The sequence below is a fragment of the Hippichthys cyanospilos genome, chromosome 3, assembly GCF_059441005.1.
Source record: "Hippichthys cyanospilos isolate Australia breed blue-spotted pipefish chromosome 3, RoL_Hcya_1.0, whole genome shotgun sequence".
Classification (NCBI taxonomy): Eukaryota; Metazoa; Chordata; class Actinopteri; order Syngnathiformes; family Syngnathidae; genus Hippichthys; species Hippichthys cyanospilos.
The window spans coordinates 1609117-1636557 of NC_142371.1; the positions used below are offsets into that span (position 1 = coordinate 1609117).

The 27441-nt window shown below is 41.0% G+C and overlaps 3 protein-coding genes across 4 annotated transcripts in view; 2 read left to right on the top strand and 1 right to left on the bottom strand.

The window, feature by feature from the left end:
• The first annotated feature begins 486 nt into the window (after window positions 1–486).
• Window positions 487–4243, top strand: LOC148425377 (DOMON domain-containing protein FRRS1L-like). The gene is made up of 5 exons (XM_088409413.1): window positions 487–1024; window positions 1560–1644; window positions 2031–2169; window positions 3698–3944; window positions 4017–4243. The coding sequence occupies exons 1-5, from the start codon at window positions 832–834 to the stop codon at window positions 4187–4189; spliced, it is 837 nt and encodes a 278-aa protein (XP_088265539.1). The 5' UTR covers window positions 487–831; the 3' UTR covers window positions 4190–4243.
• Window positions 4244–5637: 1394 nt separating this feature from the next.
• Window positions 5638–16611, top strand: LOC148425378 (transmembrane protein 245-like). Of its 2 annotated transcripts, XM_088409968.1 has the most exons (18): window positions 5638–6243; window positions 6686–6803; window positions 6915–7010; window positions 7229–7336; window positions 8667–8867; window positions 8937–9106; window positions 10000–10023; window positions 11066–11170; window positions 11253–11335; window positions 11421–11511; window positions 12415–12513; window positions 12590–12721; window positions 12799–12921; window positions 13002–13147; window positions 13923–14023; window positions 14095–14269; window positions 14488–14682; window positions 14763–16611. In XM_088409968.1, exons 1-18 carry the CDS (start codon window positions 5644–5646, stop codon window positions 14809–14811), a joined length of 2616 nt encoding a protein of 871 aa, XP_088266094.1. In that variant the 5' UTR covers window positions 5638–5643; the 3' UTR covers window positions 14812–16611. The 2 variants fall into 2 exon arrangements, with proteins under 2 accessions (XP_088266094.1, XP_088266095.1); XM_088409969.1 differs by lacking the exon at window positions 10000–10023.
• A 1080-nt stretch (window positions 16612–17691) lies between these two features.
• The window catches only part of LOC148425379 (polypeptide N-acetylgalactosaminyltransferase 1), a 51065-nt gene continuing 41315 nt past the window's right edge, over window positions 17692–27441 (bottom strand). Inside the window, exons 9-14 of the mRNA XM_088409970.1 lie at window positions 25106–25223; window positions 24822–25002; window positions 23200–23339; window positions 22994–23092; window positions 22758–22892; window positions 17692–19859 (exon numbers count right to left, since the gene is read on the bottom strand). Of these exons, the coding sequence (XP_088266096.1) occupies window positions 19713–19859; window positions 22758–22892; window positions 22994–23092; window positions 23200–23339; window positions 24822–25002; window positions 25106–25223 (820 nt within the window). The 3' untranslated portion in view covers window positions 17692–19712. The remainder of the gene's footprint in view (window positions 19860–22757; window positions 22893–22993; window positions 23093–23199; window positions 23340–24821; window positions 25003–25105; window positions 25224–27441) is intronic.

Genomic DNA, 27441 nt, shown 5'->3' on the forward strand with positions numbered 1-27441 from the left:
TTCAATCCTATTATTTACATACTTAAGAGACTCAAAATAAACATCAATGTCAGTTTTGAATATTTTAAAACACGGAGTGAATTTTTAAAAATGGGCTTTGTGAATGTGAAATTTCCCAAACAAAATAAAAAGACAATAATTCAGATGTCAGTGGCTTTGTGTACGAAACATGCAATTATACTTCTATCTTAAATTTTAATTCTGTGTTTAGTTTTTTGAAAAATAAACTCCACTATGTTTTCCCATAACTTCACCCTAAATCAACACTCACAAAAAAGATGACTCACACTTTCTTGAACAGACCTACTAAATGTACATTTTTCATCCAATTGGATAAATCTCGAGATATTTCAATTCGTCGGGTGTATGTTTTATAATAATTTTAAATGTATTTCTCTGTCTATTAGTAAATGCCTCATTATTGTAGTCCAATCACGGTGTGTGGTGACGTAACTCCCCCGTATGGGAAGCCATGTTTGATGGAGAGAAGATGGACCAAACCATTTCATCCCGAGGTTCTCGCCCATTAATACAAGCCTATCTAAACATAACTCGCTCCAGCGGTCATCGCTGTCATGGTTCCGAATAGGATCACGACCCTTGTGTGTGGATTACCCGGCGACATTACAAATCCTGCTAATTTTCTTTTGAGCTATCCTCTTAGGGACCCCCCCCCTTCTCCCCCTCAATTAGCGCGATCTTGCTAATAAACGTTGAGACGACGAAGATGAACTCCTGCGACGGGATTCCAACAAAAATGAAGCTCCGCTCTGACGTATAACCACTTTTATACTCCAGTATTGTATTTCATATCGAAATCGTAGAGCGACCATGATTTTTGCGCTGTGGCCGCTGCTGATCCACGTCATCGGACGGCGAGGGGTCGCGCCGAGTCCGACCGACGAGGGAGCACTGCGGGCCGGCCACGGGGACCACGGAGAGCCGGGCCACCAGGAACGCCACAAGGACTCGTACAGCACCTTCGCCTCGGAGTTCTTGGAGTCCCGATACCTCTCGGATGATGGTGAGAATCCCCACTTTACATTATTTATAGATCGATGTAGATGTATGTTTACATTGCAGAAAAGGGGATTTCAGCACCCAGGCCAGCTCCCTTTAAGGATGCACACCCCCAACCCCCATTGCTGCGTGCCATTAAATGTAATGATGTCCAAAGGACTTGGACGGTGAAGTAACTGGAAACAAGTTTTTTTTTTTTTTAAATAAATAAATAACTAAATATATATGAGAAGAAAGGCTGTCGATGTCGCATAATCATGTTAAGACAATCCCCACAATCAATTTGAAAATATAATATGATTAGTCTTGAAGTAACAATAGATGATACCTTTTATAAGCGGGGTTTCACAAGCTGAAAAATGGCTGTACGTTCTCTGAAGAAGCTTGATTTAAATGCCATAGTTCTGTCAAATTGCTTCAATTAAAGATGGGAGTAAACTATTTCTTCATGTGTGGTAGTTTTGTGACTACTATTTATGTTCATCGACAAGCGTGTGTGAAAGTATTCTATACAAAATGCTGATGCAGCATATTTACAGGTTATCCTTTTCCCACCGCGCCACCAGTGGACCCCTTTGCCAAAATCAAAGTCAGTGACTGTGGCGTGACCAAAGGATGCATCAGGTGAAAGCAAACGTTTTTTTTTTATTTTTTTTTTTATTAATTTCCCAAGTAACCACACAATTTCCCCTCTTAAAGGGACACTGTGCAAGATTTAGACCGTTTTTCATGAATAGGAATAAATTAAACAATTATAAATTTCAAAAACTTACAATAAATGTGTTCTTTACGACCAACAGTAGGTTTTAAATATAATCGTAGGTCTAGTTATCCTGAAATTATATTCCATTGGGGGTAGCACTTCTTCGGAGGCTGCCATATTTGTTAAAACCACGGAAAATGGTAAATGCAGCACCTCCTGCTGTCCATAATGAAAAACGGTCTAAATCGTACACAGTGTCCCTTTAATATATCTGTAACTTCGGAGGACTTATGTGTTTTGTGTTTAGGTATGGAAAGCCTGGGTGTGATGCAGAGACATGTGACTATTTCCTGAGTTACCGTCGCATCGGGACCGATGTGGAGTACGAGATGAGTGCTGACACTGATGGCTGGGTGGCCGTAGGTTTCTCCTCTGACAAGAAAATGGTGAGCCCAAGTACTTTTCTTTTTTTCAAGTTGCACTTTCATTTTAAATTTCATCTCTTGTTTTGGGATTTTGATTCGAGTATTCTGACATTCTGGTTTTACTATCTATCAGACCAAGAATCCTACCAATATTTCAGAATAATGTACTGTTGTAATGTTCATCAGGGATTAAATATGGAATTAATTTCCACACTTCCTCCTTGTTTGAGAAAGAAGGCCACTTTTTGTTTGTTTATTTTTAATCCATTATCCCAACCAATGTGGCTGGGACAGACACTTTATATCAAATATCTAGCAACTCCATGTATAAATACCAGGTTCTGCAGACATGAGGAAACCGACACAAATAAATAATTACAAAGTTTTTCCACATTTGTCAAAAATCTAATTTTAAGAAAAACATACTTTTGAGGAATTAACAACTGAGATAAGGGATTGATGCTAGTGTGCACACCCATAACTAGGATTTTTTTGGATACCTTATTGAAAAGTCTATCGAATAAATGAGTATTATGATTTAAGAAAAACATGTCTGCTAAATTAAAGAACAACTATGAATATGGAGGACGAAACAAATTAAGTGGAACATTTAATAATGAATTTACATATATTATTTTAGGATAATCTTTTTTTTTACTCAAATTGAAATTGTGCAGTAGCAGACTGTTTTACTCTCTAGACACATTAGCTAGATTTTATGCATTTATATCTGCATTTGGTTTATGAAATGAAGTTAGAAGCAATTTTTGTTGTCTTAAACCACATATTAATTTGTTTGTTAAAAATGGATCAGTAGGAATGGCAGCAATAACAGTTGTGTCATTTACTTCTTGTAAACTGCCTTTGAAAAGTGATCTGACTGCTCCGCTAGCCGCTAGCTCTGATAGCATCTTGTGCTCCTCGCCGCTGCTAGCCACTAACATTGGAGCCGCTGGTAAATGCTGACAACAGGTTCTGTATAATACAATGTCAGCGTTGTTAAATATTTTTAAAGCACCCGTGATGAGCATAATTAGCAATTGAACTTGATTTGGGGACCACATAGTGTTGTTGATGTTGGCGATGAGGCAAGACACACCGGGACCTACTGCTTTTTTACAAAATAAAAAAGTTTACCCAGTTATTGATGTCCAGGTGTTATTTGGGAAGGTGAGGTTTATTTTGAAATTGGCCTTCTCGCCACGTTGGCAATGTGTTACTGTCAGGGTTATCTTACTTTGAATATTGTCACCTGAGGGAATTTTGTAGTGTTTGTGGTGTTGTTTTAGTGTTATCTTTCAATGAGTTCCCTTTGATGTGAAATGTGTTGGATGTAACGATCAAAGGATTGGCCGAACTACCGCACCATGGTTAAACGGAGGCACTCGAATACCATAACTTGTTTCATCTCTAGCTCTTGTTAAATGACACCTCACAACCATTGGCAACTTTCAAAGCGCCCCATGCTAACCCAAATAAAGTTTAGAAGTTTTAACAGTTTTTTTCGCACATTTTATTACCACTTTCCCATCTCACCTTTTGTCTTCAGGGAGGCGATGATGTCATGGGCTGCGTCCACGACGACAACGGCCGCGTGCGCATCCATCACTTCTACAACGTGGGCCAGTGGGCAAAGGAGATCAAGAGGAACCCCGCCAGAGACGAGGAGGGCATCTTCGAGAACAACCGCGTCACCTGTCGTTTCAAGCGTCCGCTCTACGTTCCGAGAGAAGAGACGCTTGTAGACCTTCACCTGTCGTGGTACTACCTGTTCGCCTGGGGGCCGGCCATACAAGGTGACCTTTGACCTTTTATCGTGCTTTTTTTTTTTTAGCATCATCTCATCATGACGGTCTTTTGTTCTAAAGGGTCCATCACGAGGCACGACATTGACAGTCCCCCGGTAAGCGACCGCATGGTCAGTATTTACAAATACGAGGACATCTTCATGCCTTCCACAGCCTACCAGACATTCAACTCACCCCTCTGCCTACTGCTCATAGTGGCCCTCACCTTCTACTTACTGATGGGAACACCGTGAAGACGGAGGTGCACCCACAAGATGTACTAGCAATAAAACAAGTTGCCATTCCTTTGTTTAGTTGCCATTACTTTGCACAGACATGTTATAGTAGACATTTCCAAACAAAATACTGTATATCGATGTAGTTGAACTCACAGTATACTTTAGGCAGTCATGTGCTACTGCCAATCTAAATCTAATGACAGTTATCTTTAGTTACAAAGGAGACTGCGCATGCCGGTGAATGAATTCACAGCATCTGCTTGGAAACCACCGCCAAAGGGAGCATAAAGAGATGGCAGATGGCAAATATTTCCTGGCCCATGATTAAGGGCTGAAGGTTAAAAAAAGGACAGCCTGCATCCCTCTTTCTTGATCATCCCTTTTATTTTGGTTCACATGTATGAATGTCACCCATCAAGTGATGTGACAAAATGTTAGCAGTGGCTTTTTTGCAACCAATGTATCTCAGTTACGCTTTTTATGGACATCTAACTGTTTTATACTTTATATTTTATTTCATTTACCCATTGGTTTTGTCCAACGCTATGTCTTTACAAGGAGACAGACCTAATAGATGAGATACTACAGTAATTGCAATAACTGAGAGTGTGTTGTACAATTTCTATACAGCTTAATATGTTCATGAAAATGTTTACATTTATTTTTTGATTTATTACACAGTATTACTCCCTAATAGAGAATTCAATTTCAGGGATTAGAATTTGTATGGCTGGATGGATAATAATTAATCTTTCACATCAGTATAATGTACTATATGAAGTGTGGTACCTATGGTATAAAATACCACTAAACATCTAAATAAAACATTACAAAAATGTGTTGCTTGTCAATCCCTGCACTCCCTTCTAGCATGTGTGTGATACTAGGCCTACATTTAACACGGGTACATATAACTTATATATTGTATATATTGGGCCACAAAATATTCACAGTTGAAGCATTCGCAAGTTGACTCATTTGCAGATTTGGGGGGGAGGCTTATCCCCATTTTTGTATAAAACATTCACATCTTTTTCACCGCCCCCAACTTTCTTTATATGGCCGCAATAAATGTGTGTTAATATGAGAAATGTTGCTTTACATTTGATCCCCTGCTTGTGTTGGGGTTCCACTGTACTTTAGGCTACATTTATGAATTGCAGAACCCCAAACTGTTTTAATATCACTGAACGTGTCAGCACCTTTGAGGTAGTGATGGCGCAGCATCATGTACAAATGTCATGTGGGCATAATTAAACGTAAATAAATAATAAAATGCTAATATTCCGATGTCGTTTAAAAGTCCTAACGAAAAAAAACATGTAAAAAAGTTTTCATACGAAAATAGTGTTTTGGGGGAGCGGGAGCTAAAGCGAAGAAAGCTTCTTCATAAACTACGTTTCCCAAGGTGCCCTTTGTTGTTACGTCACGCGTTCGCCTTTCACACGAGCCCGGAGTTCGGGTTGAACATGGCGGACGAGGGGGACTCGTCACCGGACCCTGCCGCGGCTCCTTCGTCGGGGAGCCCCCACCCGGGGCGGCCGCACTCCGTGTCGTTCTCCGAGAGCGTCCAGCCGGCCGTGGGAATGATGAGCCAGCTGCTAAGCCAGCCGTCCTCGCTCAAGTTCGACAAAAACATCAAGCAGGCCTTCTACAACACGGGAGCCATGATCTTCGTGGCCATCTGCTGCGGGGCGGCGGTGCTGGTCTACTTCATCCTGGAGGCCTTCCTCCGGCCGCTCCTGTGGGCAGTGTTGTGCGGAACATTCCTCCACCCCTTCAAGCACTCCCTCGCCTTGCTCGGACGCTCTTGGCTGAGCGGCCTGCAGGACACCGGCACGCCCATCGTGGTGGGCACCCTGCTGGTGCCTGTGTGGTGCGTCAACCACACGGTGGACTTCATGGGCCGGCAGGTGATGGACAAGCTCCCCCTGCTGCTGGCCATCGGAGCCGGGGCGCCGCTGCTCTACCTGCTCTACCTGTCGTGGAGCTTGGTCGGCATGCAGGTGCTTCTCGGTCACCTGTGGGGGATCATCGCGGCGGGGTTGGACTGTTTCCACGCGGTCTGGGTGAGTGGATTGACAATGACAGCTGACTTCCGACCCCCTTTCTCCACATGATCAAAGACCCGATGGGTGTGCTTGGGAATGTGGGTCAACCGACACAGTCTGGCTCCGCTTACGTTTTTGGGGGCTAGATCGGCATTTGCGCCGTTGTGTATATAATGTACAAGGTGCGCCTGCAAAGTTCCAGGATTGGTATCGCTGAAAACTGGCAAAATGGCCGAATGGATTTAGCACCCACCCTATTATATCTCGGCGTCCAACTGACATCAGCCTCACACTTTTGAGGCTTAGGGCTTCGAATTGCTAGCTAGCTGGTCTAGAGTGTACTTTGCTGGGCTTGTGAGTCAATGTGTGTATTTAATCACGAATACAAAGAAAAGCTGTGAGCATTGATTACATTTCTCCACATTGTCTGTGTTAAACTTTCTTTGCTCTGCGCTGACAGGTTTGCACAGTGGTCATCGGCTATTTATTGGCAGTCTGCTTTAAATGGAGCCCCCACACCGAAGGATACCTGAGGTCCGCCGCCCTGCCCGTATGGACCACCTTTCTTGTCTACATTGGTGGGTGAAAGTAACATGAGAAAGTCTCCCATTATTTATAGTACGCAGCCTTGAGGCTTTAAAATGTTTCACGTGGTTGAGTATAACAGTTTGGCAATGTTTTTCATCTAGTGTCTTTGACGGGCCCGTGGAGGGTTCCTTTATTTGTGGTGATGGTGTTGCTGCTGGTTGTGGGCTCCCAAGAGAAGCCTCCTGTCCCTGGTAGAGGTGAGGCGTAACGAATGGCTACTCATGAATGGGAATTGAGTGTTTGAGTTGCCCTAATGTGAAGAATTAAAAATGCTGACTGTTGTCATGTATTGTGATGGCCCACCCGTCATGGATAAGCACGGGCGCTGGTCTTTTCAATCACTTTGGAAAAAGCAATCACTAACCTAACGCTTTTGTCTATTTATTTATTTTTTCTGTTCTACCGGTCAATTCAGGTGAGCTGTCTGGGCAGGTGTTGTCATTTGCTGCTAACACTATTTACATGGCCATTGCTTGTGGCAACCTGCACTCCAAAATTGACCCCAGCGATGAAGGCACTACAAGTGAGGATGTTTTTTTATTTTTATCCATTTGTTTTTTTTCTAATGGTTTATCAATGCAACATACAATACGTTAAAAGCTCCATCAATACTTGCATAACAAATGCAGCTTATTATATAGTGTGGCGTAAGAAAGTCGACTCGCCCCTTTGTCAGGTTCGTGTCAAACATTAGACCAAGATAAATATTTTATAAAGATTTTCCGTCGGTAACAAACAGAAGAAAGTTTGGAAACACTATCAGATGGTCTCAAACACACATCAATAGGGCAACAAATTCAAGCTAACGCTTGAGAATGCACAGCTGTGAACTGAAAGTCATTCCGAGTCATAAAGCATCATTCACATCATAAAGTTGAGTGAGACAATACCAAGACGTTCAAAGCTGGAATCGGGGCAAAAACTCCCCTTTTTGAAGAATATTCATTTCAAGCCCTATTCTGTTTTGAGCAATGTTGTTGTCGATAAAAATAATTCTATCAGCATTTCTTTATCTACGATTTAGGTTTTTTTTTTTTAATCCTCTTACTTTGAACCGTCACACCCCAGTCTACAAGCGCCCGTGTCCTGCATGTTTTCCAGGTTTTTCTTTGTCACAGACTTGATTCAAATGATCAGCTTATTAGCGAGCTCCGCAGAAGCTTCATAATGATCTAGGCAACCATCCGCTTTTTAGTAACCTGCGGCATATTCTAAAATCACATTTTGACATGGCCGTAAGGCTGTTATGCTATATGTATAGTCAATAATTAATTACATCTTTAATTAATCAATTTTTATGATGTTTAAGTAGTTAAACTAAAAGAAAAGTAAGAAAAAGTTTGGACAGCTTTGGTTTAGACAAGGTGTTTCCAAACTTTTGACTGGTACTGTTTAACCTGTCACACACAGTTGCAAAACAAACAGATTTTACACCTTCCAACCCACACAGCCACTCATACACCCTCCTAACTTGGTTTGTTGCTGTGTTCAGAATTAATGCAAACCCATTAAATTAGAGTGAAAAATATTAACAGTTGTTCTCATCAACTTAGTTGAATTTCCCCTTCATGTTCTTGTAATGATATTCCGTCAAGTCATTAATTCACAAAGTCTTGAGGGTTTTAGAGTGTTCAAAAAACCCGGACAAACAGACTAGTGCAGCGTTTTCATTCTGAATAAAAACAAAACACACTGGAAATAACAATTGCTCTCAAAAGGGGATTTTCCACGTGAAATTTTACCGATTCACTTGCTGCATTCTGAAAAGCGTGCAGATTTTTTTTTTCTCGACCAAGCATTTCCATAAAAGATTTAGACTACTTTCTGTTTGTCTTAACATGCATTTCTGCAAGATGGCAACGACACAGTGGATGACCTCCCTACAACTCCGCGGTTCCCTCAGAGCTCACGAAGAGTACCGGTGGGTCTTTTCCAGAAGAAGTCCCCCCACAAGGCCAGTGACATCTACTTCATCCTTCTGGCCTGGGCCATAGTCCTGGTCCAGGTCTGGCTGAACTTGTGGGTCCTCCAGCTGCTGCCCATCCCCGTGGCCGGTAAAACGCGACCCGGCACTCCCTAATTTGCCTCCTAGCCGTCCGCCTCACACCTGCGCCGATACGTAGTGTGGATGATGAAGAAGTTGGTGGTCCATTTTGGCCTGAAGAGCTTTGCGGCGAGGACGCTGAGCTCCTGGTGGGCCGCGCTGGAGGGGTTCGGCCGAGAACGAGAGGAGGCTCTGCTGCCGGGTCCCATCAAAGGCTTGGCGCAGTTCTTGCTGCGTATCGACACTAAGGTAACGCTTGTCCAAAGTAAATTTTTTCCACTTGTGAAGCATGGGTGCATTTTAGAAACAGGATTTGATATATTTATAGTATTGTGAAAACATAGTGTCCCCCTTCCTGATTTCTGTGTTTTTTGCATATTTATCACTCACAAAGGTTTCTTTTGTTTTGGCTCATTGTCCTGCTACATAATCCAAGAGCGGTTGCGTTTGAGGGCAGAAACTTATATGTAGATGTTTTCCTTCAGGATCTTCTGGTAAACAACAGAAGTCCTTTTTCGGTCAACCACATTAAGTTGTCCTGTGCCTGAAGAAGCAAAGCAGGCCCAGACCACGACATTGCCCCCACCAAACGCTGTGCCATTTTTACACCAGAATTCACACACCTTCCCAAAAGTTTCATTTTTGACTCGTCGGTCCACAGAATATTTCTTCAAAAGTCTTTAGGATCATCAAGATGCTTTTTGGAATATGTGGGAGGAGCCTTTGTGTATATACCTGGGTTGTCTGTGTAATATTGAAATTGGTTTGAAGAAATGAAACTTTTGCAAATATCGACAAATATGCAAAAAAACACAAGTCATCAAGAGGGAAAACACCTTTTCACAGCACAGTATGTGTTTAATTTTCTAATCGAGGTGAGATGTTTGTTTACGCGTACATCCCACTTGAACTAAGCCCCCTATTTGAGCACAGTATTCAAGTGACGCACGGCACTCAAGTACTTTTACCTTTTTAAAGTCACCACACCGGCAATCAGCCTGTAATGAACACCCTGCTTGCCACGCGCCCGCACGCAAACACAAGTGTTGTGTTGTCGTGTTGCACGCGGGGGAAATGCGCCGACTCCTGCACAAATCTTTCCAATAACAATCTCCCCAATGTCTCTTTGTCTCTTCTCCAAGCTGTGGCATTGGCTTAACAAGCAGGTAATGAGAGAGGCTGTTAGCTCAGCGCATCTGTGTGTATGTGTGCAGATGAACAAAGGAAGAAAAAAAAAAAAGACTAAAAATATTGGGTGTAATGTTCGTGAGAGAGCGAGAGAGAGAGTCACATGCTTGAACCGGCTTTAACTCCTTCATGATCCTCTCCGGCTTACGTTGCTTGTCTTGAGTTTATGCTTTTAGATTTTAGTTTTGCCCTCACAGGAAGACGCAGTAAATGGGACTCCTGCATCTGACCTGCGAGGTTTTTGCTTGAGAGCGTTTTGCTTAATCCCCTCACTTCACTTCATAACTAGGAGCAGTTTGGAAGATAGTGAAGTGAAATGTTCATTAAAAATAGTCTTCAAGATGTTTATTGTCATGGTTGAGGCTTACAATCTCCAATCACGTGAACGCATTCAGTGCCAGCTATTTTCGCAAAAATACCCACAGGCATGTATTCTTTATCCTCTCCCAAGAATGACTCGTTTTACTGCGGCTTGCTGAGGAGTTTTGACCTGCTCCATGTACAATATGCTTATTTTGCTGCCCCCTGGTGGCCAGAAGAAGCAGCCCTATGTTTTTTTTTTTTAAATGAAGTAAAAAATGTGGCAACCGATGAGCACTACTCAGGTCAAGAGATAACGATGATGATGTTTATCTTCATTTTCTTTTTTTTCTGAAGAAAGATTCAAGCTTATTGAGATGTAGCATACACGTCTGTCCTTCAGTCAACAATGATTGTTTCTTTACGATATACAATATCTCTTAATTTGATTTGAATGCTCAGTGTTTTTATTTGCCTCCACTTTGACTTCACAGTAGAAGTTTTTTTGTTTTTGCACATCTTGAAGTGCAAAGATGTGTCTATGCTCGTGTGTGTGTGTTTGGCTTTGCTTTTTTCCCCTTTTTTGGCTCTTTACACAGTTTTTATTTTATTTTATTTTTTCAAAGCCGCCCCGGTGGAAGGACACTGCTTTCTCCTTGTGTCCCTCCCTTCTTATTTGACAGTCTTCATCTTGTGTCCACTGGTGTGTCCTCCATGCAGATGGTAGTGTGGTTGGAGCGCTCTCTGGATAAAATCATCAGCATCTTCATCATCATCCTCCTGGTTGCAGGGACCATCCTGATGGGGCTGCTGCTCACGGCCATGGTATCTCGTTAGTTATTTCTCCATCGTGCAGCAGCTCATCTCTGCGTTCTGAGTGATCTTCTCGCGGTTTGGGTGCACCCAGGTTCACCACGAAAGCGCTCACATCATTGACGTCACCAGTAATCTCATCAACGAGACCGTCTCCAAGCACCCAGAGTGGGCAAAGTACGGTGGCCATTTTGTTATTTCAGGCTGTAAATGGTGATTGCAAAGGCGAACAACTTTTTTTTTTCTTTTTTTTTCTCCCTAGCTTGCTCCCAGAAGCTCGTGTGGTCCAGAAGGCTCTCAATTCGGCCGCCACCAATGTCTACGAGCATGGGAGAGAATGGATAACGCAAAAAGTTGGCATTGCAATTTGATGTACATTTCTATTTATTCGCACTCACGTTGGTTTCCTTAGTGTTCATGCTGAACATGAAGCAAACATGTTTCTGTAAAAAAATATGTATAAAGTAAAATATTGTTTTTCCTCCAAATTATTTTTGTTTTATGACAGTTTGTCGTATTTATACATTTTAATTGTTTTTTATGCATGACATTTTGGTATCTATATCTGATAATCATAACGCTGAGAGGAAATGAATGAATTCAATATTTTTCAAGTATTCTACATTAAATCATTAAATCCAGAAGACATGTATTCATATTTTTGAAGTGTCCAGCCAATCTATTCCGGGTATTTTTCTTACATTTCGATCAAATCTTTTAAAATGTTTGTTTAAAGCACAGTCTAAAAATGGCTGGTCCTAAAATAAATTATGACCTTAGAGAATTGAGTACTCATGTAATCTGTTTAAGATTCAAGAGCTTTATTGTCATATGCAGAGTAACGCTATACAATAAAGTTCTTTCTTTTCACTTCTCCAAGCAGACTACATTCCACAAACGAGCAAATAATAAAGCAGGCAATAAATAAAAAATAAAAAAAAAAGTAATAGAGGGTTTAAGACTATTGAGTACTAAAATAATTGATTACTTTAGGCAATTAAGTGCAAAAGTAATCATTTACTTTGGGTTTAAGAAATTACATAATCCTTAGATACTCAAATTAATTGTATTAGTTTAGGTACTGAAGTTATCAATTTCTTTGGATAATGAACGCATAATCAAGTACTAACTGCTTCATTACTTAAGGTAATTTAAGTACTTGAGTAATTGATTGCTTTAGGTTATCTTTCTTGAAGTAATTTGTGTACTAATTAGTCATTGTAAATATTCAGAGCAAATGTCTTGTGCGTACGCAGCTTCACAAGATGCTCGGCGACAAGGTGAACCACACGGACGCCATCGAGAAGCAGGTGCTGGAGCTTTGGGACCGGCTCTACCACTCCTGGTTTGTCAAGGTAGCGGCGGACGTCCGGCCGGCGCTTTCTCCACGGGCTCGGCCTTCCCGTAAATCCAGACCCGCTTTGTTGGTAGAACGTGACCCACTCCGGCCGCTCCCGCGGCCCCAAGTTGAATATTCAGAGGGCAAACAGCTGGTTGGTGGACATCCTGGACTGGAAGGACATCGCCTCCTTTCTGCAGGAGAATATCGAGACTCTGTGGTCTGTAAGTGCTCGATTCCGGGAACGAAATGGAGATGGCCGGTCGGCCCGAGATGTTTTTCAAGGATGGCGTTCTTTCAGATCCTGGAGTCCCTCTGGGTGGTGATGAGCAGGAACGTGGGCCTCCTCATCTCCACCACCACCACGCTCCTCACCGTCTTGTTTCACAGCGGCACGGCTCTGCTCAACTTTGTCCTCAGCCTGGTACGGAGACACCTTCCCCCGTTCCCCCCCGTCCGCCTCCTCCCGGTGTCCGCAAATGCATGGCGGCGCTGTTGTCTCAGGTGATCTTCTTGACCACCCTGTTCTACCTGCTGAGCTCCAGCGGAGAGTACTACAAACCCGTCAAGTGGGTCATCAGCCTCACCCCCCTCTCGCAGCAGGGACCTTCATCCAACATCGTTGGGCAGTCAGTGGAGGAGGCCATCAGGTTGGCAAGGAACGATATTCGTATCTCTGTAGCTTCCTCTGTTTGCGATGAGCCCAGCCTTACAATTTGGAGCCACTAGTTGTTAAGTGGTTGTTAAATTTTTATTTCCTTTTTTATACAATCACCTCTGAACACTTCAATTTTACGCTACCTAAGTTACGTCAATGTTTGTAAGTTATTTACTCTTTTTTATTTATTTATTTATTTTTTTACGTGGTTTATTGTCATACATGTGGAAATCCATGACTCATAACACTCCTTACACACATTTTGTGTTTTCATCAACGTGTCATTATTATTACTATAGTGCTAAAGTTGAGGTTATTATTATTATTATTATTATTACAGTATTATTGTTGTTCTAACTAATGCTACACACACTTTAAAATGATCACTGATTAATACGATACAATTAATGGAGCCCCATGTCAAGATAGTCTTTAAATACATGTGTATTTTCCCAAAAGTACTGCTGTGGTATGCCTTTTCCCCTTTGCAAAAATAGAACATTATTTTTATCACTTTTTTTTTTTTTTTTTTTAATTGGCAGGGGAGGTTTTTTTTTTCCCCCTTGCTGCCATTGGAAGAAAAGTTTGTGTAGAAAACTGGTGCAATCATTGTTAATAGATGACTTATTTTAAACTCGATTTACCTGACTAGGTCGACTTTCTCAAAGCATTATAGCTATATCATTGCACAAATACAATAATTAATATTACGACTGTAGTGCTGGCTGTGTGAAGGTTTTTAATGTGGAACATGTTTTTTTTCCCAGGGGCGTGTTTGATGCCTCTCTCAAGATGGCCGCCTTCTACGGCCTGTACACTTGGCTCACTCACACGATCTTTGGCATCAACATAGTCTTCATTCCTTCAGGTGAGCGTCACGCCTTGTGCAACCCGTGTTTTTATTCCTTCTCCGACCTTGTTTTTCTCTCTTTTGATAAGCCTTGGCCGCCATCTTGGGGGCTGTGCCCTTTTTGGGCACGTACTGGGCCGCCGTGCCCGCCGTGTGTGACCTGTGGCTGGCGCAGGGCCAAGGGGTCAAGGCCGTGTTGCTGCTGGTCTGCCATCTGCTGCCCACTTACTTCGTGGATACGGCCATCTACTCGGACATCTCCGGGTGTGTATCTCGAAGGCAGGACGACTGTTTTGAGACATTTATACAGCAACGGAATTGTCTATTCATTCAAGAAAAGCTCTCAGTATGATGTAATACTTTAAAACAAACAAACAAACAAAAAAACAACTTCCTTCACTGTGCCATAATGATATGAGCCCCAGGCCTTGGCTTGGACCCCCTGCTTTAAGTTGAACTTCAATTTTTGTGTGTATTTTCAGGGGGGGTCACCCCTACTTGACGGGCTTGGCGGTGGCGGGCGGGGCCTACTACCTGGGTCTTGAGGGCGCCATCATCGGGCCCATCCTGCTTTGCATCCTGGTGGTGGCGGCCAACATCTACAGCGCCATGCTGATGAGCCCCAATTCGGCTGCGCCCACGCCCATCCAGGCCGGTTGGCCCCAGCCGGGCAGCAGGTCGCCATCGCCACGGCAACCCACGCTTAAATACTAACAACTTTCCTCTCACAATGATTTTTTTTGTTCCCCCCTCCCAGGGCTTTTGCTGAGTCAACACCTTCCGTTCTGAAGAAGCGCAGTGAGTGACAGCACGGCAGCGGAACGTCGCCCGTCTCCAACGCTCCTCTGCGCGCGGCTAGGCAGCTCTGGCGTGATGACGCCGCCGCCGCCACGCTTTGCTGAGGCGCAGCTCGAAGCAAAGCCAAGCCCTGCTGCTCTCAGTCAAAAAGATGGCCGACCTAGAGGTCTCGTTGACAAATAGTTTTTGCAAAGCTAGCTCCACAAGGTGAGACCATTATCCAAACGCAATTGGAACAATGTCATAGCTTCTTTCCAAAGATGTCCAATGTGGACTTTTTTTTTTATGGTGGATCATGTGCAAGGTTGTAAAGGACCATGACATTTAGGTATGGTTAACTATTGCAGCATCAGAAATATTCAGATGGATACCTTTAAGGGCGGAATGACCTCAAATCAATCCAAAAGACGTTTTTATGTTTTGTTTTAAGAATGCAAGACATTCAATTCCAGGTAATTTAAAAAAAAAATCAAGATTTTTTGCTGAAGGAGTGTCTAAAAATGGCTGGTTGTAAGTAATCGATTACTTTGGGTCAACTATTAAGGTATTGAAGTACTAAAGTAAACGTTACTTTAGATACTAAAGCAATTGATGACTTTAGCTAAAAATAATCAGTTGATTTGATTAGTTCGAGCAATTTTTAGACACTCCTTGATCCAAACTAAACATAAAAAAATGGAAGAAAATATACATTTAAAGTAGTTCACTGTATGGGCTTAAAAAAAAGGAAAACATACCTTAGAGGCTAAATAACGTTCAATGAAAAAAAAGGTATAAAAGTGCCAAAAATCAACGTGAAGTGATGGCTGGAGAAAAATAAGTAAAAGCTAATGCTCTGGCGCCATCTAGTGGTACATACAGGCTGTTTTGTTTGTTTTTAGGTAGTTATTTACAATTTGCAACAGGGCTCCGGATACTTATATATTTATTGATTTTGGGTGAAAATGAAATAAAACCCTACAGTACAAGCACATTAGTCATGTCATGATCAGACATGCATGCATATATTTTTAAACATTTTGGGTGTTTGACCAATTACTGACATATTAGACCTACTTGAACTTTTTCAGACGCTACTTCTAACTTTGAAAATCCCTGCTATTTTGTAGCACTACTCAGGTGTCCATACAAATATAGTTTGCGGAAAAACTGAGCTTTAATGCTTTCCACGAACACGCCGTCATTGTTTTGGAGAAGTTATTAGGGCCTCCCAAACATTTGTGAAGTTGAAATGTTACAAATCTAAACAGCGACGTGATGTGTGGAATCACAACTGAGCCAAAAAATGGGCTAACTGAAAAGTTTGAACTTCGAAGATGAACATCAGGACGTACTTGTGCTTTTCGCATAACTCTAGGTTGAGTGCTGGTGTTTTTCTAAGTGAATGTTATCTAAGTATGACGTATAGAAGGAGACGACGTGCGAAACGAGACGCTAACTTGAAGTCTCTCTCTCGCAAAATGACCACAGTGGTGTTAATCTACGCAAGTTCTCAGACATGGGGCCGATTTGATCGTATTTATTTCCTTGGTTTTCGCTACACTTGGCACTTTGAAGAGTTGTGTAGTGCTGATAGCCACCTAAAAGAAGGCGTGCAATCAGTGGCGAGTGATGACTCATAATCGTGTGTGTGTGTGCTAGATAAGATAGGAGCATTGGGTTGGTTTTTTTGGAACAAGTGTGTGTGTTTTTGTAGTACGCATATTACCTGTTAACGCTTTTATTTTTGTTTTTATTACTACTTTACTGTCTGTTTTTCTCCATGACTGGATATGCACTGCCAAATAAACACCACCGTTTGAAGAAAACGAGTAGCTGTTTTTTGTTCTTTTTTTTTGCGATTAAAGAATGTCTTACATGGTTGCTTTTTTTGCACCTTATTATACATGGTTGCTTAGAGAGAAAAAAAGCCTCATGTATTTTTTTTCTCCTATAACAAAAAACACTGCATAAATATGTGTTTGTGGATGGAAAAAAAAGATTTATGAGTGTGAAAATCATGACTGCTTGCGTGTCTAAAAAACAAGTGAAATCACCTTTGTGATCTGAAAAATGTGAAATTCACATTTGTGTAACCGGGAAAAAAATGTAGAGAACACATTTGAGGAAAAAACAAAATTGTACATCTGGAAAAATGTGAACCACAAATATAGTTTTGAGTCTAAAAACATGAAAATCAGAAATATCTGTGGGTCGAAAAGCACATGAAAATAACCGTTTTTTGGATTGAAAAACATGATGCATTTGTGTCTGAAAACCAAGCGTATACGTGGCTCTAAAAAAAACATTAAAATCACATATGTATGGATCCAGAAAACGTGAAAATCACGTGGGGCTGGAAAACATTTAAATCGCGAATGCATTGTGCAAATAATTTTGAGCCATATTTCCATACGCGGGATGCCCTCTGCATGTTTTTTTTCTGCAGCAAATGAGACTTCTGAAGCCCCATTTTTATTTCATGGTCCCGCTTAAGCAGAATGCTGTGAAATCTTGATGAAAAAAACTTTTTTTATACCCTATTTTTATAAAATACAAGGAAATCCATTATTCAGTGAGTAGAAGAAGCACACATAACAGAATAATCATACAATATTTAACGTCAATGGAAAACAATGTTTTCTGGATTTTTTTTTTTTTTTTTTGCTCATGAATAATTCAGTGCGTCGTGTTGAAAATCCTTTGAGAGACCGTAAAGATGGTTCAGTGCCATCGTGCCCCCACAATTGAACAGCACATCAATTATTTCTCAGCGCTAGAAATCGACGCATAATAAGCAGTCAAAATCACTCTTTACGTCCGTTAGGCACATTTAAATTTATAGTTAAGTTGCCTTTGCCTGTAAAAATAAATAAATGAAATGAATGCTGAGGAATGAGAAAGACTGGTGATGGTTGTCCTTATCAGGCCTTCGTTTTATTTTCTACATCTGGATGCGTTCATTGTGGAAAAAAGCTGCAAGTGTCAGCACATTTCAGTACAATCCAAATAAGAAAATGTCCTTGGGGGCCGCATGGCAGCCGCTCCCTTGAACCAACGCTAAGATGATGCTTCTAAAGAGTGTAAACACCTTCGCTGTGTTGGGAATCATTTACACATTCCAGATTTCCTGGTCACTCTCTAAGGATTTTTTATGTAGTGGATTGAAAAATCCACTCAAATGATTGTTAACTTTTTAAGTGGACCAAAGGCCCTGGAGTAACAGAGCAGCCCTGGACCATCACACAGCATTTTTTTTGTTTTTGTTGGTCCTTTGTATAAAAAATTATTTTGCGACCACAGCGAATGACTTTCCTAGATTTTTTTTTCTGTTGCCATTTTATATAATAATCCCCATACTGTATACCCAGCCACTGTGTAATATATATTTTTTAGAGGACTAAGGCCCAGACCTTCACAACTTGTTTACAAAAATAAAATCCTTAGTGATTATGCAGTGGTGATTCAGTAGGGAAGGAGTGAATGATTCTGAGCACAGCTTGTAATGACATCACAGACTCACAGTGATATGCAATAGATGAAACAAGATGGCCGTTAGCGCCCAACTACACTATGAGATATGATGTAAAATGTATGAAAGGTGGAGTTAAAATATGACCATGTGAAGTAATCACTTTCCTAGAATAATGGCATGATCAAACAAAAAAATCGTTTCCTACTCATACAGTATTTTGTAACGATTTCCTTTTATGGGTAAAAATGTAATTCTCTGTTTGAAGTATGGAGCTGACTAGTAGAAGTGACCAACGTTTGCTTTATGGTCAAAATACGACTTGCCATTATTTTAAGACGGTGACAATATGTAATGTCTTCCTCTCAGCTCTTTTTGTGCCTGAATGACTCAGCGGCGCCCTCCCACAGGCTTTGTGGAGAATTGTTCTCAAAACAACTGAAATAGAAGAAGCAGCAAAATGACTAATGAGGTAAATTTGGCCGTAGGTTAAGATCAAGGTCATTCACACGCTCCGCTCCGGAGTGTTGCGGGGTTCCAAAACTGAGACCCCAATCTTGTATCAGGTAAGACTTTTTGTTTGGTTTCTTGTCATAAAATCGCCAAAAAAAAAAAAAGATGATCATACTCAAAATTGATTTGACTTCACGGTCATAACGGCCCTCTGACACAAACTCCAACGTGTTCCACGATGTAGGCATTCGGCTTATCCTCAGTTTATGTGGGATACATGAGCGGCAGTAACTTGTCTAATTAGGATGTAGCTTAACATAAGTTAGGCCGTGATGTTGGAGAAACCCTGCTTGTAAGCACCCAATGGACTCAAGGGACAGGTTGGATGCGTGTTAGCTTGAATGCTAAACGGGACGAAAGACAGCCATGTAGAAACAGCACATAGAAAAGATATGATATCACAAATATGTTATTTGTCATCTTAAGATCACGTTTGGTCCTCCTGCCCCTCCCCCCTCCTTAAAATGTGCTCGGTTCTCGAGGGCCACGTCAGTCTGCAAGGGTGTAGGGACCATGAGAAGACACTAGAGGGAGACACACACCTTAAGGAGGCACACAATGGAGAACAGCCTTCTTCATAGGAGTTCATGTTCACAATTCATGACAATTAAATAAAAAAAAAAAAAAAACAACAACAAACATTCAAGTCACACACACACAAATTAAGTGCACACACTCCGTAACAAGAGGCAGTCAGTAAACGTTACATGATGATGTGACGTGGGCATCGGTCGCTGGCTGACATCGTCCAGCGGCCTCTGCTCTGGGGGGGAGGGGGGGTTTTGTTCTTTCCCTCAGTCTTCCTCCTGAGGATGCTCCTCCAGGTCGTACCGTCCCAGGCGTCCTCCTCTCACATCCACACGGAGCCTTTGTTTTGTTTGTTTTTTTTTGCGCCCCGTGGCTTGCAGCGGTCCGGCCGCCCCGCGCGCGTGAGATCGTGCGGCATCAGAAGACCTCCGGTAGTGTGACGTTGCGGAGCAGCCACTGCTGCGAGCGCGAGTGCGTGCAGTCTCTGACGCTGGGCACCTGACTGTCCTCCTCGCTGGCCTTGTCCAAACACTGGTTGCTGTTCACGTGCACCAGGCTAAGCTTCTGCACAAGGCAAACACACACCCCGCCGTTCCGTTAAAATCGATACGTAAACAGACCGCTACCATCACATGACAGCTCGGGCCGTCTCCGAGGATGGGATGAGACACGAATCCGACAAGACGAGATGTCACATGAGAGTCAGTCCGCAACCATGACACGAGGTGAGATTCTGGCAACATTTGTAATGTAAAAACAATATAAATGTTGCGTTTGTTTTTTTTTTAACAGCAACATTAAGCCTTTTCCCCCCATTGGGACAATGCGTCCCTGTGCTTTTCAAAAAATGGCAGCCGGTATAGGATTGGTAGCAATAGGAGGAAATGGCATCCCAGCGGTTCATTACAAACCTATCTACACGGTCTAGTTTTTCCATTGACAAACAAGCCAGTGCTGGGCCCACTGTCGGCAAGGTCGCTTGCGTTGTACAATTTCCCGTCAAATATAGAAATATATTGATAATATGTGCTATATATGTGTGTGTGGTACAATGGATTACAATGTATTGTAGGCTTTTGGTCATCATTTTTATTTCTCTGGCATGTTTATATTATCATTGTTATTATAAAATACAGACGGGACAAAAAAATCCCAGCGCCTGTAACCTAATCAATGGAATTGGGATTTTTTTTTAAACTAATTAATAAATTAAACTAACTCATTTTTTTTAAAACTTTTTTAAAACTTTTATCGTTGTTGTCTTGATATGCCAAACTTTTACCATTCATTTCTTCTACTAGAGCAGTAGTTTTTCGCAACCCCCCCCAAGGGAAGAGAACACTTTGCACGCCCCTGCCCCCACTCGTCACGCCAAATATAAATAAATCATCGATAAAAATGGTATGAATATAAAATATAATATGCTATTCATTTTTAACCATAACAAAACGAAAGCAATATTAGTTAACTTTCAACTGTTATCTACGTTTTACAGTGTTGAGACAGGTTACAGGTTAGTCTAAAACTGAAAAAAAAACCTTAAAATGATTTTTAACCCATACAAAACAAAAAAAGCAATATGAGTTAACTTTCAACAGTTAATTACTTTTTACAGCTTTTATACAGGTTAGTCAAAAACCGAAATAAATAATCACGTGCGTCAAAAGGCCTAAAAAAAAATATGCCAATGTTTCCATGAAGGACTACAAAAAAAAGAAAAAAAAAAATCAATGAATGACTATTGTTGGGAGTGAAATGAAATGACTACTTGATTAATAAAATATTTGTTGATTCTATTGATAATTTTGACAGCTTTAATCATAACTATAGTTCTCATCAAAAATATGCAGCCCCTCCCTGTATTTCTTTTTTGTATGGCCTTGGGATTTGGAAGCAAAGAGTCAGTCCCTCTGCTTTCAGGCAAACCATTGACCCTTGACCCCACCCCTCGAGCAGCCATCTTGCACGCCCGCTTGTGTGTGATCCAGTTGACAACACAAATGCACAGCAGAGAGTGAATTTCCCCACTGACGAAACATAATGAGTATAATAAATGAAAAAAGTAATTATTCTTGCTGCAAACCGCTTTGCTGCTATAGATTTGGGATTTCTCCATTGCGGGAGGAATAAAGGCTTATTCTGGTGGTACCCGAAAGGAGCTGGATTCAGTGAGCAATAAAGAGAGCAACATTGTCAACAATTGACTTTTTAATTGCTTGTATTGAAATAGGTGCTTCTCTGGAGTGCCTTCCCACCCAACAAGTGTGAAATTAAATGTCAGCTAATCTTCTTCAGTCTTCTGCCTGAAAAAAAAAAGTTTCCGCTCGTGCCAGCCTGAACAGCTAACTTGCACATGTGCTAATGTTAGCTACCGTAGGTTTCCGATGTGGGGGTGGGGGGTATTTGGGTTTGGTGATGTAGCGGACCACAACGTCAATTGTGTTATTCAGCAGCTTGCAGGGAAGCCCCGATTCTGTTAAATACAACCGAATCGTACACAGGCAGCAATTCGGTTATGTAGACGTTAGGCTCGTGTATTTATCGTTTTTTGCCAGATGGGATCTCCTATTTAATGCTGTTACTGAGTTGTTCTTTGCCGCATCAGTTCCCATGCAGTTACGGTGGTCTTTTGCTTTGCCCTATAGGACTTGTGTCAGTTTTTAGGCTTTAGATTCTCAGCGTCACGTTGTCAGAACATCAAGCTCTCAAGCAGTCATGTCTAGTTTCTTTCCAAGTCTAGTTTCTGAGTCTGGTTTTACGAGTCTGCTTCCCAAGCTTGCTGTTGGTTACGATGGATTTTTGTGCAGAAAGCTTTACTTTCCCAATCCCTTATCCTTTCTGTTTCGGGCTCCAAATTCAGTTTCTCGCGAGACAGATGATTTCCCGAACCAGTGATGGGAAAGTGAGAAATCGAAAATGGGTAGGATATGGCTCTCCGGGAATTGGAGTTCCCTACCCCTGTGATAGAGGGAGTCTAGTCGAAGCGATAAAAGATATATTACATATTAGATATATATATTATATATTAGATACATATTTGCTCTCATTATTGTTGAAATCAACATTAGAGTACCTAGGCACATTTTGGAAACTGTATTTATTCTAAACATTTATTTATTTATTAAAAAAAAATACTTGAAGTGTAGATTAGCCTTATCACTGCCGTTGACTCATATAATTGTCAATTACGTTTTTCTGAGCAGGGATGGCAGGGGGATTCATCTGATTCCACGCAAGTGTAAATGTTTTAATGTGGAAACACCTTAACTGATGCACAATCACCACCACAACAAAGCCATATATATATATATATATATATATATATATATATATATATATATATATACACATATTAGACATTTAAAGAACAAAACAACAAGGTGAACAGTAAGAAGAGGAAAGGTCGTGAAGTTCACCAGCATCTGTCTAAACTGTAACGTGGCGTCAAAAAATTGTACTCACCACAGGGTCGTACTCCCACAGCTGGTTGCCTTTCAGGTGGTGACACTTGAGCATCATGACAGGACCGTTTAATTTGGACACGTCCAGACACAAGTCGTCTGTTCTAATCTCCTTGTTGGCTGTGTAGGAGAACACCTGCGAGGAGCACCATTGGTCAGATCTTTGGCGGTGGAGGGACATTTTGCCAACTTCCTGTCATGAGTGTATGTATCTCACTTTGGAGAAAGAGAATTTACCTGGTTGCCACCCATGCCGTGACAGTTGAAAATGCCGACCTTCTCGTTCTCTTTGCGGGCCATGTTGTCCAAACATTGGTTGGTCTCCACATTTCGTATCTTTATAAGCAACAGACAAATATGTTTTATTGAGATGATGAAACCACACCACGTTTGATGATGATCTGTGTGTGTGTGTGCATGCATGTGTGTGTGGGTGCGTATACCTCTCCCAGGGAGTAGTAGTGGCGAGGAATCTGAGAGTCGGGATAGACGTTTTCCAAGTACCAACTGAACGGTTTACATTGAAGCTTCTGTCTGAGAGCCGTGCGAGACGTGATGTCACCGTAGTCCACTTTGGTCACGCCTGAAGACACACATACACAAGCACTCTCACTTAGCCAGTGTAGTGTGGTTAAAACAGGTGCACCACAAATCCCCCAGAAATTACATAAAAGTTCTTTTATATTATTTCATCTCGAAGACTTTGTATTGGGTCTTTGCGAGGGACAACTCGATTTTTGGATCATTTTTTGCTTTAATAATAATAAAACCTTGAGATGGGGATTATCTATGAGATTCCTGGGAATGATTCAGACGCCTAAAGCCATTCGGCTTGTTAACATGGTTAACCCTTGAGCCACGATGCACACTCAATTTCAACCCCCGCTTTTTTTTTTTTTTTGCTCAAACAATCAAAGCAGACATAAATTGGAACATAGAGGCATGTGGCTGGATTATGACGATATATCTCTATTATGAATGTCTTTTAATGTCATACATATCCATATACACATATACACACACACACACACACACACACACACACACACACACACACATATATATATATATATATATATATATATATATATATATATATATATATATATATTTTTTTTTTTTTTAAACAAGTGAGAGCATTTTTCTTTTTTTTTGTCAAGGTCACATGATCCATAAGACTATGTTCAAGGTCGTATTATTGATTAAAAGTTCAAGTCACTAAAATTTGCGCATATCTTGTAAAAGGGTTTCATATTTATTGAAGTCCCTTTCCAACAATACCCGATTTGTGAATATTGTCCTATTAGTTCTGTAATAAGGGTTCAGAGGAAGGCAGACACGCCCTTTTTTGCCAAATGTGCCAGGCTTTAACTTCCAAACCTCTACTCTGATTGACCTAAAATTTTAGATTGGTTACGCTATCATTATCAACAAGTGGATCAAGTTACATTCAAATCAAAATGGGCTTGGTTAGCAGTACATTTTTTCTATTGTTGGGTGATTATTTACTTATTATTGCTAAAAATTGCTAGATGATTTCAGTAACTTTTTAAGGATTTCAATATTGATACGAAGGAGCCCAGATTTGAAACTCCAATCTCAGAACAACCACACCCACTTTTACAATACAGCACCTTGAAACTACTGTAGTCAATGCAAATTCACCTGTAGTTTGTCAAATTAGCCTTAATAGTGACATGTTACAAAGCATTTTGATTTAAGAACAATCTATCTGTCCGTCAGAAAATATTTGTCTTGTCGAGTCTTTGCATGGCCATGTCTGACTTAGGGAAGGCAAAGTTTCAGGATAAACTTTTTTTTTTTTTTAATTTTGCATTTTGCCAACATCTTTCCTACTCCAGTGTAGGTGTGTGTGTTGTGTGTGTGCATGCGTGCGTGTGCGTAAGTTAATTGCTGCTCTTAGGCGTGAAATTACTCACTGCCCCAGTCCCGCACTAGTGGGCCATCACAGTGATATCGCTGTCGCCAGGTTAATGGATAGATCACTCCTGCTTCACACGCGCACAGGCGCACACACACGCACGCACGCAGCACATGTGCTCACCGGGAGAGATGATATAGAAGAAGTTTTTAAATTCATCCATCCACACTTCAGCCAAGCGCCTGTTGTTTTTGTTGATGATCTGTCCAGTCCCTCCGGGAAACGTGTAGGGCGTGGCCTTTCGGAACACGTGACCCACGTGCGAGCACGTGACGATCTCCAGGGTTCCGCCGCACTGCCAGATCTGCGACGGGGCACGCAACCAGCAGACGGCATGCAGGTTATCGTCAACTTGACCGAGTGGAAGGAGGCGCTCATGTCACAAAGCTGCGGGTGTGTCCACTCACGCGGAAAGAGATTTCCAGGTTCTCTCCACCCCAGATGTCCATGCCGGCGTCATACGTGCCGATCTCCTGGAAATAATCTCTGTCGATGGAAAACAAGCCTCCTGCCATGGTGGGAGTTCTGGAAAAGGACACATTTCATTGTCAGTATTTTTTTGTTTTTAATGATCACAAAATAAACACAATAAGAAGACTAAATATTGTGGTGATTATCACTGGTTAGAGCAGCAAAGAATAATGTACATTATTATTTAAAAAAAAAAGGACTATAAACATTCATGCATTAACTTTGGTGATTAATTCATATTTTTCTAAAGCGTAAAAAAAACTAAAAACTCACTAGTCCTATTTATTTTCTTGTGGCAGCTGAACTGTGTTGAGTTTGCAAACAAACTTAACACCAGCACAGACAGACAAAGATAGAAGTTTGTCTTTACTTTGAAAGGTAAAGTTTAAGTTGGACAACTTTGATAAAGCATCTCAGAGCAAAACACCGTCAAGTCAAGTTAGCTCCACAGAGCCTCGCAAACGCTGCTGGAGTGTGCTGCTGAAGGACCAAACTAAACCTAGAAATCTTAAATTTTGAGAATTGTTTCTAAGGGATGACTATAAGAAAAAAGTGCATCTAATGAAGAGACAGATTTTGTAGTTTTCTGCAGTTGTGATTTACATGAACACTGAGCACCTTCGGCATGTCAGGATGTCAGCGCAAACCCTACTGAGGAGTACCATCGACATAATTTTTATGATTTCTTTTTTTTGATGGGTGTAGAAAAGAGTTTGGGGGAAAAACACTAACTATGGCCGTCAAAAAGCTCAAAATTGGCTCACGTGTTCTCTCTCTCTCTCTTTTTTTAAAGGCTGGCATTAAAAGAGTTCAAACAGGAACAACAAAACCATGCTGTTTCAATAAATATTTTCCATTTGATGATGTCAGCTCCAAGATTTTACTTTAGCAAAAAAAAAAAAGCAAAGAATTAGTTTATTAACTTGGCAGCACTAAAGAAAATAAATCAGGTGAGAGGGAAAACAAGTCACAAATAACATTAAGTTGGAGGAAACGTCAACATTGTGCAAGTCTTTAAGATGTATATACAGATAAGTCCCCCATTCCACGTTGTTTTCCTGCTCTGTGGCTGTGACGGTCACGTCCGCATTTAATAGTGGTTCGACGACAGCCTGCTTTCTACTTCTAAAAATAATTTCCTCTCTTGCAGCAGCGGCTTATTTTTTCTTGACGCACACGTTCACTTAAACACAAGACATCATCTTATGTCAAAAGAGAAAACACGTCTGGGTGCTGTTGTTTAACTCGGAGGAGGAAATAATAAGTGGCTCAGGTGGAGCAGGACAAATACCTTGTTGCAAAACAGATAATATTCACAGATAAAAATCAAACAGGGTGCAAAACACTGAGACTACCGCAAATACTTACAAGGAAAAATGTCTTCACATAGTTTTCTGCTTGAAATCATTATCAAATGTTTTTGTTGTATAAAAACTTAGAGCTAAAAACATAAAACATTGTTTGACCATCATTTTATTAAAGGATACTGATGTGCTGGTACTCAAGAGTTTTAGTATGTTTTTTATGGCATTGCATTTTTTTTTTTAACTGATGGATTTGTGTTTTGCTGAGTTAAGGTAACCATGAGAAACTTCTAAAGAAATAACTCTTGTTTTAAGGAAGGATTGTGCCATAGTGTAGATCTCAATCATGTTCTTCTTCATTTATATGAGTCGGTTGTAGAAAGACAAAGTAAGTTAATTAATGAAAACGTTATCGTCTTGTGATGTCACTGTTGTGTGCGATTTACTCTACTTATCTAATTTCCCTCTACCTACAGTATTTATAAATTACTTTGAAAAGTGTTAGTGTATTTGAAGCAAAATTCAATGTAGCAACTGCATAAAAGACATCAATAATAACATTTTTAAAGAGAAATCAACCCCCAAAATTCTATGCAGCCTTACAAGTTCAAACACGGCATTTTGATTAATATTATTTTGAGGGAAGCAGCAAAATCTACTCATTTTTATTTATCTCCGGGGCGGACATTTTGATATTTGCTGTTACCTGAAAATGACATCGCAGTTACTCTGAGCTCATTCAACAACCAATCACAGCTCATTTGTTTTCCGGGTTTGTTTGCGTGAGCTTGGCCGTGATTGGTTGTTACCTAAGCCCCGAGCAGGAGCCAGTCTGTGATAAAATGGCTGCACCTTAAGATGTATAAAAACATGATGATTTCACTGCTCAATTCATTTTTCAGTAACACCTTATTAATCAGAATGCCATGCTTGGATGAGTGGAAGCACATAGAATAAATTATTGTCAA

Coding starts and splice junctions, on each gene's coding strand:
- LOC148425377 (XM_088409413.1), top strand. CDS start 832: ATGATTTTTGCGCTGTGGCCGCTGCTGATCCACGTCATCGGACGGCGA. Junction 2,170..3,697: donor TCTCCTCTGACAAGAAAATG/GTGAGCCCAAGT, acceptor TTTTGTCTTCAG/GGAGGCGATGATGTCATGGG. Junction 3,945..4,016: donor CTGGGGGCCGGCCATACAAG/GTGACCTTTGAC, acceptor TTTGTTCTAAAG/GGTCCATCACGAGGCACGAC.
- LOC148425378 (XM_088409968.1), top strand. CDS start 5,644: ATGGCGGACGAGGGGGACTCGTCACCGGACCCTGCCGCGGCTCCTTCG. Junction 6,804..6,914: donor CACCTTTCTTGTCTACATTG/GTGGGTGAAAGT, acceptor TTTTTCATCTAG/TGTCTTTGACGGGCCCGTGG. Junction 11,336..11,420: donor AAGCACCCAGAGTGGGCAAA/GTACGGTGGCCA, acceptor TTTTCTCCCTAG/CTTGCTCCCAGAAGCTCGTG.